Source organism: Herpailurus yagouaroundi, unplaced genomic scaffold (genome assembly GCF_014898765.1).
Source record: "Herpailurus yagouaroundi ecotype Mexico unplaced genomic scaffold, PumYag 162, whole genome shotgun sequence".
Classification (NCBI taxonomy): domain Eukaryota; kingdom Metazoa; phylum Chordata; class Mammalia; order Carnivora; family Felidae; genus Herpailurus; species Herpailurus yagouaroundi.
This window is the reverse complement of record NW_024412403.1, coordinates 3,434,698-3,453,310: the sequence shown is the minus strand read 5'-3', so window position 1 is coordinate 3,453,310 and position 18,613 is coordinate 3,434,698. Positions and strand designations below refer to the sequence as shown.

Below are 18,613 nucleotides of genomic sequence, written 5' to 3'. Positions count from 1 at the left end.
TTTGAACGCGGAACGTTACCTCCGTGAGGGCAGGAGCATTTTTGTCTTTGTCACCTGTACCTGACCTGTGAGCCCTCCGGGAACAATTTATTGAATAACGACCTGAACACAGGACACGGGACGATATCCCCACGGGCTAGTAAGGTTTCATCTGGTACGTTTGTTCCTAAATTCTTGCGCTGAGTCAAGGTCATGTGATGGCCTGTCAAGATCAAGGATCATGCGTGGGCCTGTTAACCGGTCTTGCCAGGACTCCTTCCAAGGCTGTGACCGTTCATACTCCCCCAGTGATGCTTTTTCACCTGCTTCCCTGTGTCCTTGCAGCCTGCCTGTCACCAGGTTTTGCAATTTTGCTAAAAAAAGACAAAACACAAAACCAAAAACCCAAACAGCCTCTCTCTTGAGGTTCCTCTTTAAAAAACTATTATGAGCTATTGCCTATGCTTTTGAACTGTTTTCTGTTGGCTCAGTCATCTTTCCCTCCCCCCGTCCCTTGCTGTAAGTCCTGGTGTGTCAGGCGCAAACCTTCTGTGTCCATCCCCTCGGGGCCTCGTGATGACTGGGGATGGCGTCACCAAGATGCCCGTGCGTGTTCACCCGGGCGGCTGACACCACCCGCTCTTGTGCACTTGGGAGATGTGGGCGTCGGGAGCTCGGACCGGGCCAGGGGCAGAGCGCCTTCCCTGTGCGAGTCAGGTGCTGGCACGGACGTGGGCACAGGAGCCCTTCCCGGCGGGATCCCGCACCCGAGCGTCAGTGGTCCCGATCACCAGATTTGTTGAATTCACCACATGTGAACATCAGAGAGGAAGTTCATCATTTAAATGATATGTTTAAAGTATTCGGAATTCTTCCGAACGAGGAAGCTCAGAACAGCCAGAGAAACTAATTTCAGAGAAAAACCCTAATCCGCTGGATTCCAATTTCTCCCGAGTGCTTATCCCCCGTACCAGGCGTGCTGGGAGCACCTCGGACGGCATCTCACAGAGAACTGTCTTCTGTCTTGCAGCACCCCGTACAAAGTGAGACCGGTGGCCATCAAGCAGCTGTCTGGTAAGGCCCTGCTATCATTTTTAAAATTAAGAGAAAAAAAAGAAGGCTCCAGGCTGCCCCTGTGATTGAATATATATTAGGTAAGCATTTGAACGTGAACCCTGTGCTGTTACAGAGTCTGAAGCCCTGTCTTACGCTCCACCCCCGACGACCCCTCGGGGGCCTCCCTCCCAGGCCGTCCCCACGGACTTAGCAGACCCTGGGTGACAGTCCGCCCTTGTCTTCCTGGGCGCGGAGTCTGGCCTGCGCGCTCAGACCCATGAGCCGCCAAGTCCGCACGTCAGACCGTGGGCCGTCCGCGGCCCCCAGCCCCCAGCCCCCAGCCCCTGGGACGCCGGGTGCGGTCAGTGGCGTTACGGTGGTAAAATCCCATTTCCTTCTGGATCTTTTCTCTCTCGTATTTACGTATGATTCATGCAGAATACAATGTTCCCATTTAAGTGTATATTTTGATGAGCTTTGAAAAATGCATACCCCCTTGTAACCGTTCCCAAAACTAAGACGCGGAACATTTACGTCACCCGAAAAGGTTCCCCTGTGTCCCTTCTCAGTTAACCGCCCCCCCCCACCCCCGCCCATGACCCCTGGCCTCTGTCAGCAACCCACCTGCTTTCTGACCCCGTAGATTTAGCTTTTCGAGAGCTTCGTATAAAAGAGATTACATAGGATGCCTCCTGCTTTTTGACTCGGCCTAACGGCTTTGAGACTTGTGTGTGTGTCCGCTGCCCCAGTGGTTCATTCCTTTGTATCGCTGGGTAGTGTTCCCTGGTGTGGCTGGACCCCAGGGTGGTTCCCCACCCATCTGTTGAAGGACAGCGGGTTACTCCCAGTCTGGGGGCTTTTAGGGTAAGGCCGCCATGAGCATTCAGGTGGATGCCTTCGTGGGGACGGACGTTTTCATTTCTCTCGGATCGAACGGGACCGCTAGGTCGTAGCGTTAAGTAATTCGCCGAAGAGCCTGCCCATCGGTTTTTCCAAAGTGGCGGCACCGCCTGACCCTCCCACCCACCAGGGGTGAGCAGTCCCCGGCCGCGCTCGGAGTCGTCAGTTAATCATTCTAATGGGTGTGGTGTGATATTGCGTGTGGTTGGACTTTATGCTTCCCCAGTGACTAATGATGGCGAATGTATTTGCTAACCGGTCATAAATCTTCTCCCAGGATCCGTCGTGGTAGGTGACTGCTTTCCTTATTATTGAACAGTGAGTGTCCCTGATTTATTGGAGACCCACACCCTTAGTCAGACCCGTATCATAAATATTTTCTCCCAGCCTGGAACTCGCTCCTTCGTTTTCTTAGCCGTATCTTTCAATGAGGAGAAGTGTTCCATTCTGATTCGACCTGGATTATCGATTTTGATCTTTTTATGGTTTGTGCTTTTCGGTACCCTACCCGGGAAATCCTCGTTCGTCCCCTACCTGTGAGGTTTTCTGCCGTTCTCTCCTCCGAAGGTTTTGTATTTTTAGTTTGTCCCTTTAGGGCTGTGATCCCTTGCAAGGTGACTTTTGTGTATGGCCTGAGACAGAAGTCGAGGTTTATTTTCCTTTTTAAAGTGTCAAGTTAATTTAATCTTGATTTTTATAAGCTTGATGGCCACGGCATAGAATTTTGAAGCCACCCATCCCATGCTGGCCGGGATGAGGCACTTATGTGTCTGCACCTTGTCTCATCTTTAAGGTGACAGTTGTCAGGGCACCTGGGTGCTGGGCAGCTCAGTTGGTTAAGCATCCGGCTTCAGCTCAGGTCATGATTTCACAGTTTGTGGGTTCGAGCCCCGCGTCGGGCTCTGTGCTGACGGCTCGGAGCCTGGAGCCTGCTTTGGATTCTGTGTCTCTCTCTTTGCCCCCCCCCCCTTGCTCGTTCTCTCTCTTTCTCTCTCCTTCTCTCTCAAAAATAAATAAGCATTTAAAAAATAAAAAAACAGGAAATCTTCTGGATCTAAGGGGAAGAGTTTTCAGACTTGCCAACAAAAATCACATCCATCAAAGGAAAAATTGATAGAGGTGCCCAGTTGGCTCAGTCAGTTAAGCATCTGACTTCGGCTGAGGTCACGATCTCACGGTTCGTGGGTTCAAGCCCCGCGTCGGGCTCCGTGCTGACAGCTCGGAGCCTGGAGCCTGCTTCGGATTCTGTGTCTCCCTCTCTCTCTCTGCCCCTCCCCGGCTCATGCTCTGTCTCTCAAAAATAAAAAATGTTCAAAAAAATTTTTTAAGTGACAGCGTTTACATGTGGGCACTGATTGCTTTACATTTTTTTAATGCTTGGGGCATCTGGGTGGTTCAGTCCGTTAAGCATCTGACTCTTGGTTTCGGCTCAGGTCATGATCTCTCAGTTCATGAGTTCAAGCCCCACTCTGGGCTCTGTGCTGATAATGCCGAGCCTGCTTGGGATTCTCTGTCTCCCTCGTTCTCTGCCCCTCCCCCACTTGCACTCTTTCTCTCAAAATAAATAAATAAACTTAAAATAAAATAAATGTTTTGAATGTTTCAGTGGCTCTTTGAAAACTCTTAATTCAATTCTCTTGATAGTAGATGTTAGAATAAAATAGGAGTTCTAACTTTTTCTAGAAGGAATATTCCTTTTTTAAAACAAAACGCAATCGAGCCCTTGACTTGATAATGAATGTGACTTTTTTTTATTAACTAAACCCCACACTTTATTCGGGTTTCACCAGTTTTTCTCTGGATGTCCGTCTTCTGTCCAGCATCCAAGCCACGGTCCCGTCTGTGTCACACTGGCCCTTGGGTCTTCTCCATTGGCCCCGTCTGACAGGGCCGTCTGACTCAGACACTTTGGAGAGTCTATAGAATGTCCCCCAGGCTGGGTTTGTCTGAGGTTTTCTTCAAGATCGGCCTAAGGGTGTGGATCTGGGGGAAGAGTGAGGGGGCCCACGATATCCCCTTGAATCCCTGCCTTCCCCACTGCCGAGCCGCTGCTTTGCCCTTCCTTACTCTGCTCTTTGGAAGGATGCCGCTCAGTCTAGCGCACCTTCACGCGGGGCGGGAAAGGACTGAGATGCATTCTCTCTGCATGGATATCCATTGGTTCCAGAACGTTTGTGGCAAAGACTGTCCTTTCCCCCCATGGAGCTATCATGACATCTTTTGTTGTTCCGGGTTCCTTGTATTTTCAAATAAATTTTAGTATCAGTCTGTCAGTTGCTACGAAAAAAAAAAAAAATTCTTTCAGTGGGACTTTGAAATTGTACTAAATACACAGAACAGTTTGAAAAGAGTTACTGTCTATATTGCTGAGTCTTCTGATTCACGAATGTGGTATCTCTCGATTTATTTGGGTTTCTTTTAATGTTTCACAATAACATAGTTGTCAATGTAAAGTTCTTAAATCTGTGTTCATAAATTTATCACTAAGTATTTAATATTTTAATGTTACTGTCAATGGATTTTTATTTCAATTCCCAGCAGTTTTCTGTTTATAAAAAATATAATTGGGAGCGCCTGGGTGGCTCAGTCGGTTGAGCGTCCGACTTCAGCTCAGGTCATGATCTCGCAGTTCGTGAGTTCGAGCCCTGCGTCGGGCTCCGTGCTGACGGCTCAGAGCCTGGAGCCTGCTTTGGATTCTGTGTCGCCTTCTCTCTCTGCCCCTCCCCTGCTCACATGCTGTCTCCCTCTCAAAAATATATAAAGATTAAAAAAAAAAAACAATTAAAAAAATATATAATCGGTTTTGTGTATTGATTTAGCTAAGCTCTACCTTTTTGCCGATTTCCTATGATTGTCAACATCTGCAGATAGAGAATTGCTTCTTCCTTTCAGACTGGATGTCTTTTGTCTCTCTTATTTCTCTTTCTTGCCTTGCTGCTCCTGCTGGGATATCTAATAGGAGAGAAGCACATGGTGTGAGAGTGCATATTCTTGGTCTGTTCTCATCTTAGAGACAAAGTGAAGCTTTTCACCATCGGTTATGATGTCAGCTGTAGGGTTTTTCTGTAGATGCCCTTTCTCGGGTTGAGGGTTTTGTGGGGTTTTTTTCCCCTTAATTCCTAATTGGTTGAGAGTTTTGATCATAAATTAGTGTTGGATTTTGTCAAATACTTTTTCTGCCTCTATTGAGATGATCGTGTTTTTTACTCCTCTGTTCTGTTACTGGTGGACGTACTGATTGATTGTAAAACTTTAACCTTGAATTCCTAGTGTAAACTCCATTTGGCCACGGTCCACTATCTTTTTGCTTTGGATTCAATTTAAATACGTTTTGTGAAAGGTTTTTGTTATCTGTATCAGCAAGGATTCCATAGTTTTACTTTCGTACAGTATGTTCGTCTGGTTTTCGCATTAGGGTGATGCCGGCCTCGTGGGAAGTGGGGAGGTGCTCCGTCCTCCTGCTTTCTGGAAGTTTGTACAGGGATGGCACTATTTCTGCCTTAAATGTGTCCTAGAATTCACCAGGGAGTCCTCTGTGCTTCGAGTTTCTTTGTTGGAAGGTTTTAAATTATGAATCCGGTGTCTTTAAGAGACAAGTATGCCCAGGTTTTCTGTGTACTTGGAATGAACTTCAGGAAGTGGTACCCATTCGAGCAAAGATTTCATCTAAGAATTTGTTGGCAGGATGGAGTCTGGGAAGTGCTGGTCATCCCCTTTATGTCCATGGCATTGGCGTGAACTCTGCTTTTCCATCCGAGATACCCGGAAGGTAGACCTTCTCCGTTCTCAAGTCAGTCTGATTTATACATTTTCTTGATTTCTTTTTTCTAAGAGCCAGCTTTGAGCTTCATTGGTTTTCTCCATTATTTGGTTCCTCTTTCACTGATTTCTCCTCTCATCCTTTTGATTTCCTTCCTTTCCTTCCTACCCACTCCACATCTAGTTTGCTCCTCTTCTTCCAGCTTCTGAAGGCGGAAGCTTAGATCATTAATTTTAGATCTTTCTCTTTTTTCTATAACAATTCGAAGCTAACGATAGCCCTCTAACTATAAGTTAGCGGTATCTCATAGATGTCGATGCGTTGCGTTTTCGTGTTTATTCAGCTCACAATATTTTCTAACTTACCTTGGGGTTCCTGCTTGGATCTATTTGTTATTTAGAAGCGTATTGTTTAATTTGCAGATGGTTGTGTATTTTCCAGTTACCTTTCTGTTATTGATGTCTCAGTTCATTCCACTGCGGTTAAAAGTGGACCCTTGGGGCGCCTGGGTGGCTCAGTCGGTTAAGCGTCCGACCTCGGCTCAGGTCATGATCTCACAGCTTGTGAGTTCGAGCCCCGCGTTGGGCTCTGTGCTGACAGCTCAGAGCCTGGAGCCTCTTCAGATTCTGTGTCTTTCTCTCTCTGCCCCTGCCCCACTCACACTCTGTCTCTGTCTCTCAAAAATAAACATTAAAAAAAATTGTTTTTAAGTGGACCCTGGATGGCTTCTGTCTTTTCTAATGTATTGGAATGCATGGTGTGGCTTGGGGATTGTTCCGTATACACCTGAGGAGCATGTGAACCCTGCTATTACTGAGCGGAATATGCCACCAATATCAGTTAGGTCGAGTGAGTTGATAGGGTAGTTCAAGTTGCCTCCGCCTTCATTTTCTGTCTACTTGTTCCATCAATTGCTGAAAGAAGGGCGTTGAAATATACAAATGCCTTGTAGATGTATCCATTGCTTTTCTCAGTCTGTCAGGTTTGCTTCATGCGTTTCCCTTCCTGTTATTGGGTGCGTACTTGTTTAGGATTGTTCTATACTCTTGATGGATCGATCCCTTTATCCTCCCAAAAATGTGGCCTTTGTCCTTGGTACTATTCTTTGAATGTCCTCCTTGTCTCATATTAATGCAGCCACCCCAGCTTCCTTAGGCTTTAGTGCTCACATATTATACCCTTTCCATCTTTTTATTTTACTGTGTCTGTGCCTCTGTATTTGAAGCAGGTTTCTTATTGGCAACATTTATCAATCTTGGCAATTTCCGCCTTTCAACTGGAGCCGTGAAACCATTTACATTGAAGGTAATCATAGATACAGCAGGGTTATCTTGCTGCTACCTTGCCACTCATTTTGGCTTATCTCATTCATTATTTTTTTTAATTTTTTCTCTCTTTTCCTATGTCTTCTGGATACTGACCATCTTTTCTCCACTATTGGTCTCTAAACTGTACTTCTTTGTCTCTTCTTGGCTGCCCTTGGTTTCACAATCGGTATCACTGACGTATCGCAGTCTTCCTTTAAATTGTGTCCTGCCACTTCTTGAAGGAGTGGGGTCTCGGAGCCGTGTGCTTGTGTGTGCCCCCACCCTGTGCTCTATGTCATACATTTTACTTGTGTGCTACGTATGTTTTTAGGCCCATAATCCACTGTTACTCATTTTTTGCTTTCAACAGTCAATTATATTTCTTTGTATAAATCCACATTTGCATTTTTTTTTGCTATATTGTTGATCATCTGGATTTCGTTTTCTCCCATTAAAGAGTGTGGGTTCTGTCCTGGCAGGCAGTTCAGTTACTTACAATTCAGTTTGATGCCTTTGAGACCTGCCTTTAGGCTTTGCCAGGATGGTTGTAGTGGACCAGGATCCAGGGATAGTCCAGTCCTACTGCTAAGGCGTGATGCCTCCAGGGTGTCCCTTGAACTCCTGGAGATAAGGTTGGGGGTGTCAGGGGCTCATCATGTGGGACTTTGAAGGCCCATCAGGAGGCTGTAATTCCCATAGGCAGAGAGGAGCATGGAGGCAGCGGGGGTGGTGAGGAGTGGCCAAATTCTGGCATGTTCTCCTTTTTTTATTATTAATGTTTATTTTTGAGAGAGAGAAAGAGAGTTGTGAGCGGGGGAGGGGCAGAGAGAGAGGGAGACACAGAATCCGAAGCAGGCTCCCGACTGCGAGCCGTCAGCACAGAGCCCGACGGGGGGCTTGACGTCACGGACCGCGAGACCGTGACCTGAACCGACGTCAGACGCTTAACCGACTGAGCCCCCCAGGCGCCCCCAGATTCTGGTGTGTTCTGAGGGAAGAGCCCTGCTTATTTCCTGAGTGGACATGGGACATCAAAGAGGAGTCAGAGGAGCCCACAGAGTCGCTGAGGGGACGGAACGGCACCCCCCACGTGGGAACAGGCTGAGGGCGTCTGGCACACGGGAGGAGAAGGCAGCTCACGTTGGAACATCTCCGTGCGGTGTGGCTGTGGGGCCACACCTGAGGGGCGTGGCAGGCGTACCCAGGTGTTTACAAGATTGTCTCTGGAGGAAGAATAAGGAGGGATTTTTGTGTAACTTCGGGGCCCAACTTGGACCCGTGGAGGTGGGTCTGTGCTCCCTAAGGGAAAGAACTTAGCGAAAGCTGGAGTGCACCTGACCGTGTGGGGACTCACTCAGCCTCCCGCGGGAGCTGGCACAAAAGCATGTGTTCTCTGCAGTGACGGCGAGCGGGTGTCCTCCAAACGTGCGCATCCCCCAGCACTGAACACCCGCGCGGGGTGGTCCGCGCTCGCCGTCTGCACACTGATGGGCAGGCTCACACCCTGGTGCACGAGGACCCCTTGTCTACAAATGCACAGTATCCCGGGGTTTTCCTCCGGGGACAGAGTTGGTATCAGGTAGACCCCCGTGGTCCGAGCCTTCCTGAGACAGGTCAGGGAATGGCGCTGTGTCTTTCCGCCTGGAGCTTTTCCCGCAAATGGGAACTCTCGGCTCTCGGCAGGAAATGCCCCTCCTTCGCCCACGCACCGGCGCCCAGCCCGGCCTTGCTTCCAGAGCCTCTCAGCCTCTCCCAGGGTCAGTCGTCAGCCCCGGCCTTGCCGCCCTGAGTGTGGCGGGAAGGAGCCCCAGCTGCCCGTGAATCAACAGGCCACAGTCACAATGGCAGGAAAAAGGTCAGGAAAGGAAGTAGGAGCCTGGGGTCCAGACTTCCATGCAGCTGCTGAGGCCCCTGGCCTGGCCTTTCCTGGGGGTCGCCGTCCTTCCCGCTGGCCCCACGTTTCGGTCAACACTCCTACCTGGTCCTCGGGGAGCCCTGGTCTCTCAGGGCGGCGACAGCTACGTGTTGAGAGCCACGCTTCTCCAAGGGAGCGTCTTCAACTTTAGGACTGACAGCAGGTTCCCCCCGTTCCCTGCCCATCCCTAGGACCAGGACACATCGCACCGCCCGGCTGCACCTCTGCTGGCCCCTCATCCGGCGGGCTGGTGGGGGGGGGCCCGTGGGGGCCGCCCCTGAGGCTGGCTTTCATATCTGTGCCCCTGGGCAGAGATCAGGGGTGACTCCAGGCCTGGCTTCCAAGAGCTTCCTCGTCCTTGTTCCCAAGGACAGACAGAGAAAGTGAGCCGTGAAGACACATCAGAAGCACCCCCACGGAGCCTGCCTGTGGTTTTGCAAGTCACAGGTGACAGGGCGCTGGGGGGAGTGACAGGTGCTGGCCGCGCCTTGAACGTTGCCCAGAATTCCAGTAGGCCACACGCAGCCCTGTCCACGGGGCATTCTCCTGCCCTTTCCCCTCCCCAGTTTAGTGCGAGATTCAGGGAGTCCCTGCCACAAAGGCCCGTCTGGATGTCGCCACGTGTGCTTGCCGCTCGGGTCTCTCCAAGACACCCAGCGCCCCAGACTTGCTCGCCACCGCTTACGAAACGGGAGTCACAGTGCCCGGGACTCACCCTGGCTGAGTGGTGGCTTGCTGAAATCCCAACACCGCAGAGCACTGCGGTGACGGACCCCGGAGCTGTTCTTCCAGGAGGGGACCAAGTGTATGCAAGGTCACGGCGGTCCAAATGCGGAACTCACACTGGATCCAGAAGACTCCGTACGGATAAGAGAGCGTGCAACACCTCGCTACTCGTTCTCCGATTGCACGTTTTCCTTGTGAGATAGAAACCACCAACATGGAATGCGCCGTTTTCACGTGACAGATTCCGTGGTTTCTAGTACATTCGTTTTGTTTTGTGCAACCACCACCACTGTCTAGATCCAGAACATTTCCGTCACCCCGCAAAAACTCCCGTGCCTATCGGCAGTTACGCCCATTGACTTCATCCCACACCCCACCCCACCCCCGCCTCCGCCCGGTCCCTGGCAACCACCGTTGCTATGGATATGCCTGTTCGGGATGCCTCCTGTGATGGAGTGTGCGTCCTTGTGCGTCTGGCGTCTTCCCCTGAGCAGCGTCGTCGGGCTCCTCGGTGTTGTACTGCGCTCCAGTTCCCGGAGGAGCCACGTTCTCGCGAGACGTTGGGCCGTGTTTTTTCATCAGCTGATGGCATCGGGGTGGGTTCCACTTAGGGCTGTTGCGAGTGATGCTGCAGGGAACGTGGGTGTGCACGTTTTCATGGGATGCACGTTGAGATGAGATATATTGGGTCAAATAAAATACTGACATTTTTTCAAAGTCCAGCCGGTGCCCAGCAGCGCAGAGCAGAGGCCGCTGGTGCCACGGGCGCCCACGGCATCCTCCCACCCAAGCTCCCGGCCTGCCTGTGGACCTCCCGTGCACAGGGCCCACCAGAAGTGGGGAGGGCTTGCCGCCCCGGGAGCAGTCCCCGCCTCGAGAGGGGGCCAAGGGACAAATGCACCTCGGCGCCCTTGCCGATGCTGGGAGGCCCTCTGAGGTGGCCGTCACGGTTGCCCAGGGGACCCCGTGACAGGCCTGTGCTGACTTGCCCTCCATGCACTCTCTTCTGTCCCTTGCCTCGGTCCCACATGCCCTCCAGGGCTTGCTGGGGTCCCTGCTGAACCCATCTCCCCGTCTGTGGGTCGGCTTCCAGGCACCAACCTGAGAGCTGTCCCCAGTCCCTTGTCAGTCGGGTGAAATGGCCTCAGGACGGTTTCCTACCACACGGCGCCTCAGTTTCCCTGCAGAACAGGGAACCCACCCCGTGGGTTCTTGGGAGGACAGATGACAGAATTCATGCACAGTGTTTAGCCCGGCGCCTGGCATGTGGTAGGTGCTCAGTTAACGGTAGCTGTCGTCGGTAACGACCCAGGGGCTGCGGTCACGCCTCTCTGGCACTGCTGACATTTCCTAGGACAGGAACGGCCCTGGGGTCGAAAACGGCACGCGCCGCTGGCTGCTGTCCCCTGCGAGTCTGGTGCATGCCTGGAGATAAGCACAGCGTTGCTGATGAGACAATAATGCTCTTCGTAGTGTTTTCCATCCTTAGCTCTCCACCTGAAGAGCCTCCCGATCACGGCCTCAGTCACCCTGACGTGCGCCACTCCTGAGACACAAAGGATAACCAGCCCTGCTGCCCTGCCGCCTCCAAGGGGCTTACCCCACTCCCGCGGGGTCCTCACGGGATCGCACGACCCGGTCCCACCAGCAAAGGCGGTGGCACCTAGCACGTCGCTGCCAGACGCGCGGGCATCACACAGTCATTCGGGGCCTTGGGGACCTGTGTCCTGCCCCCAGAATTTGGTGACGCAGAAATGGCGGGGTCCGAACATTACCTTGAGGACCCCAGGGAGGCTGCCGCTCTGAGCGCCGTCTGCCTCTGGGCATGCGTGAGGACCTGGCAGAGCCACATACGCCCGCATCCCGCGCGGCTGAGACACACGCACGCCCGAAGCGCACAGTTTGATGAATTCGATGACAGCACCCACGCGTGTAACCCCCATCCCACCGAGATGAAGAGCAGTTCTGTCACCCTGAAAAGTCCCCCGTGCCTGCTTTCAAGTCAGTGCCCACTTAGGAGACCGCTGTTCCGACTTCCATCAGCACAGACCACGTGGTCCTGGTCCGGAGTTTCGCGGGAGCACAGTCATTCCGTAGATGCTGTTCCGTATGGGGGACTCTGTCGGTGTCATGTTTTTAAGACGCATGCGTGTAGTTTATTAACTTCCATGTTGCGGAGTAGTGTTCCACTGTGAGTTCCCTGCCGCTGGCTCTCCTGCTGAGGGACGCTGAGTGCTTTCAGCATGCACCGCTGTAAAAATCGTACAGATCTTACTGTAGGCATCTCTGTCCGTTATCTTGGGCCGTAACCATGAGCGATGTCGCTGGTTCATATGGTAAATGGATGTTTGGCTTTATAAGAAACTGGCCAACTGTTTGCCCCAGTGGTCGTGCCGCATTACATCCTACCAGCCGTGTGTAGGTGAGCTGGGAGCTCCACGTACAACCCAACACAACGTCTCAGCTTTTAACTTTTTAGGCATCAAGTAGGTATAAAATCATATTTCATCATGGTCTTTTTGGTTTTATTTTTTTTAATGTTTATTTATTTTTGAGAGAGAGAGTCAGGAAGGGGCAGAGAGAGAGGAGGACACAGAATCCAAAACAGGCTCCAGGCTCTGAGCGGTCAGCACAGAGCCCGACACAGAGCTCAAACCCACGAACCTCAAGATCTTGATCTGAGCCAAAGTCGGACACTTAACTGACTGAGCCACCCAGGCGCCTTTCATCATGGTCTGAATTCACATTTCTCAGATGACTTAATGACTGTTGAGCATGTTTTTACATGCTTATTGGCTGTTTGAACATCTTTGTGAAGTGTCTGTTCTATGTGTTTTGCTCATTTTGCAAACAAGCGTGTGTCTTTTTGTTTTTGTTGTTTTTATCACTGGTTTGTAGGAAACTCTCTATATTCTGGATATAATTCATCTGTCAGATATATGTATGGCAAATATTTTTTCCCCCTTCATGACTTGCCTTTTTAATTTTCTTAATGAGAGCATTTGATGAGCAGAAATTTTTAACCTGATAAAGTCTAATTTAACAAGTTTTTCTTGTATATATTGTATTTTCTGTGTCTTCCCTATGAAACTTTCTCCTACCCCCAGGTAGAAGAGATAAGATAAATTTTTAGGAGATTTGAGAGTGATAGCTATTATGTTTTGGTCTATGATCCATTAAAAATTTTTTGAATGTTTATTTATTTTAGAGACAGAGAGACAGAGCACAAGCAGGGGAGGGGCAGAGAGAGCTGGAGACAGAATCTGAAGCCAGTTGCAGGCTCTGAGCTGTCAGCACAGAGCCCGACGCAGGGCTCGAACCCACGAACCGTGAGATCATGACCTGAGCCAAAGTCAGACACTTAACCGACTGAGCCACTCAGGAGCCCCAATCTATGACCCAATTTAAATTAATTTTGTGTGTGGTGTGAGGTAGGAATCGACCTTTTTTTTTTTTTTCCCTGTATGTATATTCAGTCATTATAGCACCACTTGTTAAAAAGACTTCCTTTTTTCCATTGAATCACTTAGACACTTTTCTAGAAAATTATTTGTCTCCATGCATGGGCCTCTTTGTAGTCTTTCTGTTCTGTTTCATCCACCTGTGTGTCTATCTAGACACCAATAACACACTGGGCTTGAAACCAGAGAGCCTTCCACATTTGTGTTTCTTTTACAGTTATTTTGGTTATATGGGCCTTTTTCTTTTCCCTACAAATTTCAGAATTAAGAATCAACATGTCAGTTTCTTTTTTAAAAAGCAATCTATGACTTTGATTGGGATTGCATTCAACACAGAGCTTAGTTTGGGAAAGCTAACATCTTACCAATACTGAGTCTTCTAACCCATGAACATGGTACACCCTCCACTTACTCAGGTTTTCCTTAACTTGCTTCAGCAAAGTTTTTTAGCTTTCAAGATGAAAGTCCTGCATATCTTTTGTTAAACCTATCCCATGGCATTTTCTGTTTTCCAGTGTAATTGCCAAGGGGACCTGAATTTAATTTTCCATTTGTTTTCTGCTCATTATTCTAAAAATACAGCAGATTTTCGTATATCGACCTAGTATCTTCTGACGTTGCTTAATTCATTTCTTAGCTCGGGTACTTATTTTCTAGATTCCTAGGATTTTCCATAAAAACAATCATATCTTCTGATAATGGAGACACTTTGACCTCTGTTTGTTTTCTATCTCTTTCACTTGTCTTGTGGCCCTGGTTGAAACTCTGATACAATTAAGTAAAAATGAGGGCAGGCACCCTTCCTTTATCCCAGCCTTAGGAGAAATGCGTTCACTCTCTCCACCAAGTGTGACATGAGCCACAGGTGTGTTGTAAATGCCTCTTATGAGGTTGAACATGTCTTCTTCCCCTAGGTGCTAATAAACATTTTCCATCAAATGTTCTTTGACAAAATTCTTGGTAAACTGCATCAGGTGTTATATTTGCATCTGTTGAGATGGGTTGCGGCAATCTTTTTATTCCTGGGTTTCTGATGTTTTTTTTTTATCATAAACAGGTATTAGATTTTGTCACATACTCTTTCTTCATCTAGTGGATGATCATTTGATTTTTCTCCTTTATTCCATTCAGATAGCAAATTACGTTGACTGATTTTTAAACATTAAAACAACTTTGTTTTTCCATGATTGCTGCACTTGTATTCCTTGAAAAATACTTAAGAATGAGTTTTTTAAAAGGTATACAGGATCTCTACCCTGATGTAACATGTATTCTCTTTTACATATTGCTAAATTTGATTTCCTAATAATATTAATAATTGTTAAGGATTTTTGTGTTAACGTTCAAATGGGATACAGGTTTGTAACTTTTTTCTTGTAATGGCTTTCTTGTGTTTATATATGATTATAATGGCCTTATAAAACATGTTGAGAAGGGCACCTGGGTGGCTCAGTCAGTTAAGCGTCTGACTTGAGCTCAGGTCATGATCTCACAGCTCATGAGTTCAAGTCCCATGTCAGGCTCTGTGCTGACAGCTCAGAGCCTGGAGCCTGCTTCAGATTCTGTGTCTCCCTCTCTCTCTGCCCCTGCCCCGCTTACACTCTGTCTTTCTCTTTCTCTCTGTGTCTCAAAAATAAGTAAACATTAAAAAAAATTGGGGTGGGGGCACCATGTGGCTGAATCAGTTAAGCGTCCAACTCCATCTCGGGTCATGATCTCGTGGTTTGTGAGTTTGAGCCCCGCGTCGGGCTCTGTGCTGACAGCTCAGAGCCTGGAGCCTGTTTCGGATTCTATGTCTCCCTCTCTTTCTGCCCCTCCCCCACTCACACTCTGTCTCTTTCAAAAATAAAATAACGTAAAGAATTGCACGCTCTTCTAACTGAGCCAGCCAGTCGCCCCTAAAAGTAATTTTTTATGGTTACCTACATGTATGTCATTTCGGGTGCTTGCATTTACCCCTGTAGATTCCAACTTCTAACTGGTGTTTTAGGCCTTCAGCCTGAAGAATTTCTTTTTTCTTTTAACATTTCTTGCAGTGCAGAACTGCTAGTGACTGACTCTGTCAGATTTACTTATCCAAACATATTTCTGTTTTGCCTTCCTGTTGAAAGATGGTTTCTCAGGGTATAAATTCTGCATACGTGGTTTGGTTTTGGTCTTGTATTTTGAGGGAAGTTTAAAGATGTTGGATCCTTTTTTTCTGCCTTCGTCATTTCTGACGAGAAATCAGCTTTTCCTTTATCATTATTCCCCTGCAAAGAACGTGTCCTTTTTTTGGCTACTTTCAAGGTGTTTTTCCTTTGTCTTTGGATTGCGGCAGTTTGATTATGATGCACCTGGCCCTGGTATTTTTGTTTGTTTGTTTGTCCTACCTGGTATTTATTGAGTATCCATGGTCTGTAAACTCGGGTTTTCTCCAAATTTGTGAAATGTTCAGTTTTATTTCTTGGAATGCATTCTACGTGGCATTCTATCTCACCTTTCCTTCGGAGATTCTAATTGCACGTATGTTAGAAATTTGCTATTATCCTTCAAGTGGTTGGCTCTGGGTGTTTTTTTTTAATGTTTTTCCTTTGCTGCTCTTCTGCTTTTAATGTTTATCCTTTGCTGCATAATTTCTGTTCATCAGTCCTCAAGTTTCCTGACTCTTCTGTTCACTCAAACTGCTGTAAGCCCATCCATGAATGTTTGGAGATATACTTTTAAGTTCTACAGTTTTCATAGGATTCCTCGTCATAGATTTCTGTCTTGAGAGTCTCCATCCGGTACTATCCACTAACATCCTTTTCTCACAGTCCTTGGACATGACTATAATTTTGCTTCATTAAAAGTTTGGTCTGCTAATTTCAACATACGCATCATCTTGGGCTTCTGGGGGGTGATTTTTCTTCTTGACTGCATATCACATTTTCCTGTCTCTTTGCATGTCTCTTTTTTAGTGTAGACTTACACTACGAATAATACATTGCAGAGACTCTGGATTTTGTTATCTTCCTCTGAAGAGTGTTTGTTTTTGTTCGAGCTGGCAGCTAAATTGTTGAGTGATCACTTTGGTTTGGGGGGAGTTGTTTTGGTTTTTTTAAGTTTATCTATTTTGAGAGACAGAGAGAGAGAGAGAGAGAAGCCTGGACTCAGACTCCAAGCTTTGTCTCCCATGTGGGAGCACTGATATAGACATATCAGTGCTAAGCTCTCTCACCCTACTAGGCACATAAATGTGTAATTCAGAGATGGATCAGGGAAGGAACAAGGGAGTTCTTACAGAACTGGTCACTCCCAGCCACAGACTTCCTTCTTTGAGAGTTATCCCTTTCATTTCCACTTTCTCTCTGACAATCCCAGGCTCTGCCCTCTGAACCCTCAACCCCGTGAACCTGCAGCTTTCTGCTTACATTCTAGCCACCCCACACTGCAAGCTCACTCCACAAAAGAACTTAGGAACCGTCTTCCTTCCTTCTCTAGCAGCCCAGCCATGGGGATGTACCATAGTTTTTCCAGCTAGTCCCCCATCATGGATATTTATGTCGCTTCCCATCTTGGGCTGTTACAAACAGTAAGTTAGCCATTTTCCATTCCTCTTGCTACAGCCCCTACAACCGTGTGCGATGTGTTCGAGTCCATAGATGGAGCAAAACCTTTAGTCTGTCAGTCTTTATAATCTTTAATAGATTTTTGCAAAAGCCTTGTCTTTTCTACTATAACCAGTTGGTTTATTGGGTCAGAGTTTCTCCTGCAGAATTCTCCCCAAAATTAATCTTGTGACATTGCTTTGATATGTGCAGGTTATCATACGGTGGACAGAGTCCCAGCAACACGTACAGTCCACTGCTTGTTGCCAACTTCAAATCCCTCTGGGGCATCCTCACTAGAATATCATACCCACACCCTTCTACCTCGGAAGCACAGCGCACCTCGTCAACCATGGGGGAGGGTGTTTCTGAGAGAGGAGAAGTGTGTGCGGAGTATATTTCCCGCATGGGTGAGCGCCATCCCGCCCCGTCTTCGCAGCCCTAAATGGAAACGTGACCCGGGTAGGGCAGGATGAGTTTGGCCACGTCATGACTCAAGCTGCTCGCTTTTATCACCCAGCCACATCGGGTTACCCAGAGGATTAAATGACCGATCTGTGCAAACCACGTAGGACAGTGCCTGGGCCATAGGAAGAGCTCAGCACAGATTGTTGTGGTTGCTGCAATCTATAAAACAATGAAGGAAAATTGCACTGCTGGCTGCCCCAGAGGCAACTCCCCTCACGGGTAAGTTGTCTTGCAAACTAAGCCTAAGGAGGAGAGAAGGGCAGAGAGAGAAATCATGTCCAGACATCTGGGACCAAATTAAACTATGCAGAACACCAAGTCCCCCTCTCCAAAACCGAAAGGGGAAAAGGTCCACCCTATTCCTGCCCCTGAGGTGCCATGGGTCCCTAACGACCCTGCACGTAGCCCGGGCAAGACGCTAACAAGATATGCTCCAGAGTTTCAGATGTGGTCGTCAGAGTCCTTTGGGCCACCTTGCTTTCTGTTACATCTGACGGCTAACAGGAGACAAAGGAATCACTCAGGGTCACCACCAGTCACAGGCAAGTGTCCCTTTGGCTGCCAATAAACATGAGTGATTTCTCGGTCGGACAGACCCTGGAAAGGGCACCTGTGCCTTTAAGAAGCAAGGTGCGTTCACTGTTAATCATATATCTTTACTGTGCTCCTGGGTTATTAGGGAAACATCCTCATTCTGCATGTCTGTTTTATGATGTCCATAAACACTGAATTGCCGACGGCTGTGCCCTGGTCCAGAATGTCCTCTGCCGGCTAGAAGGGCAGGGGGAGGGACACCAGAGCAGGGGGGAGTTCACCCCACTGCTTCCCTGGAGAAGGGCGGTGACACTCCGAGAAGGAGGGACGGGGCAGGGGATGGGCAGGGGCGGGCGGGGACTCCCCTTCCCTGTCCCCCGAGGCGGAGCCCTGGACAAGAGGGACAGAAATGTGCACCTTCACGTCAGGGCCTCGGGGGCATCTCTTTGGTGCCCACTAATGGGCATTGTTTTCCCCGGTGCGAAGTAAGATACCCCTTTCTGAAGGGAGAGCACGAGAGTCTTGTTTTGTAAATGCTCTGGGAGAATGTCTCCAGTCCGTGTTTCTGGAAGGATGCTCAGCGTCTCACCCCACTGCTCCCGGGTGAGACTGACGAGGCGAAACACCGCTCCCGCGTCACAGGAGCCGCTGGAGCACGGCAGTGGCATCGTGCGACACCGGCCCACTCATCCGAGAGATGGTTCTCGCAAGCACCGCACGCGTGCCGGGGGTCAGTGGCGGGGCCGAGGTCCCCACGCCGCCTGCCCTCGGATTGCGGGTTTGGGGGCCGGCGTCCTAGGGCGCGGTTTGCGGTCACTTGCCCAGGGGAGAAAGGCACAGGTGCAGACTGGCTCAGGGGCGTGAAGGAGGACGAAAGCCCGGCCGTCACCGTTATTCTGTTCAGGACAAGATGGAGAAGCGCCCCGGCCAGCTCGCTG

The 18,613-nt window shown here is 48.9% G+C and overlaps 1 protein-coding gene across 2 annotated transcripts in view; it reads left to right on the top strand.

Annotated features, from left to right (window-relative positions):
- Nucleotides 1-18,613, top strand: part of PDE9A (phosphodiesterase 9A) — an 89,026-nt gene that overhangs the window by 33,377 nt on the left and 37,036 nt on the right. For both annotated transcript variants that reach the window (XM_040483835.1, XM_040483836.1), the window contains exon 4: nucleotides 1,010-1,053. In XM_040483835.1, coding sequence (XP_040339769.1) covers nucleotides 1,010-1,053 — 44 coding nt within the window. The remainder of the gene's footprint in view (nucleotides 1-1,009; nucleotides 1,054-18,613) is intronic.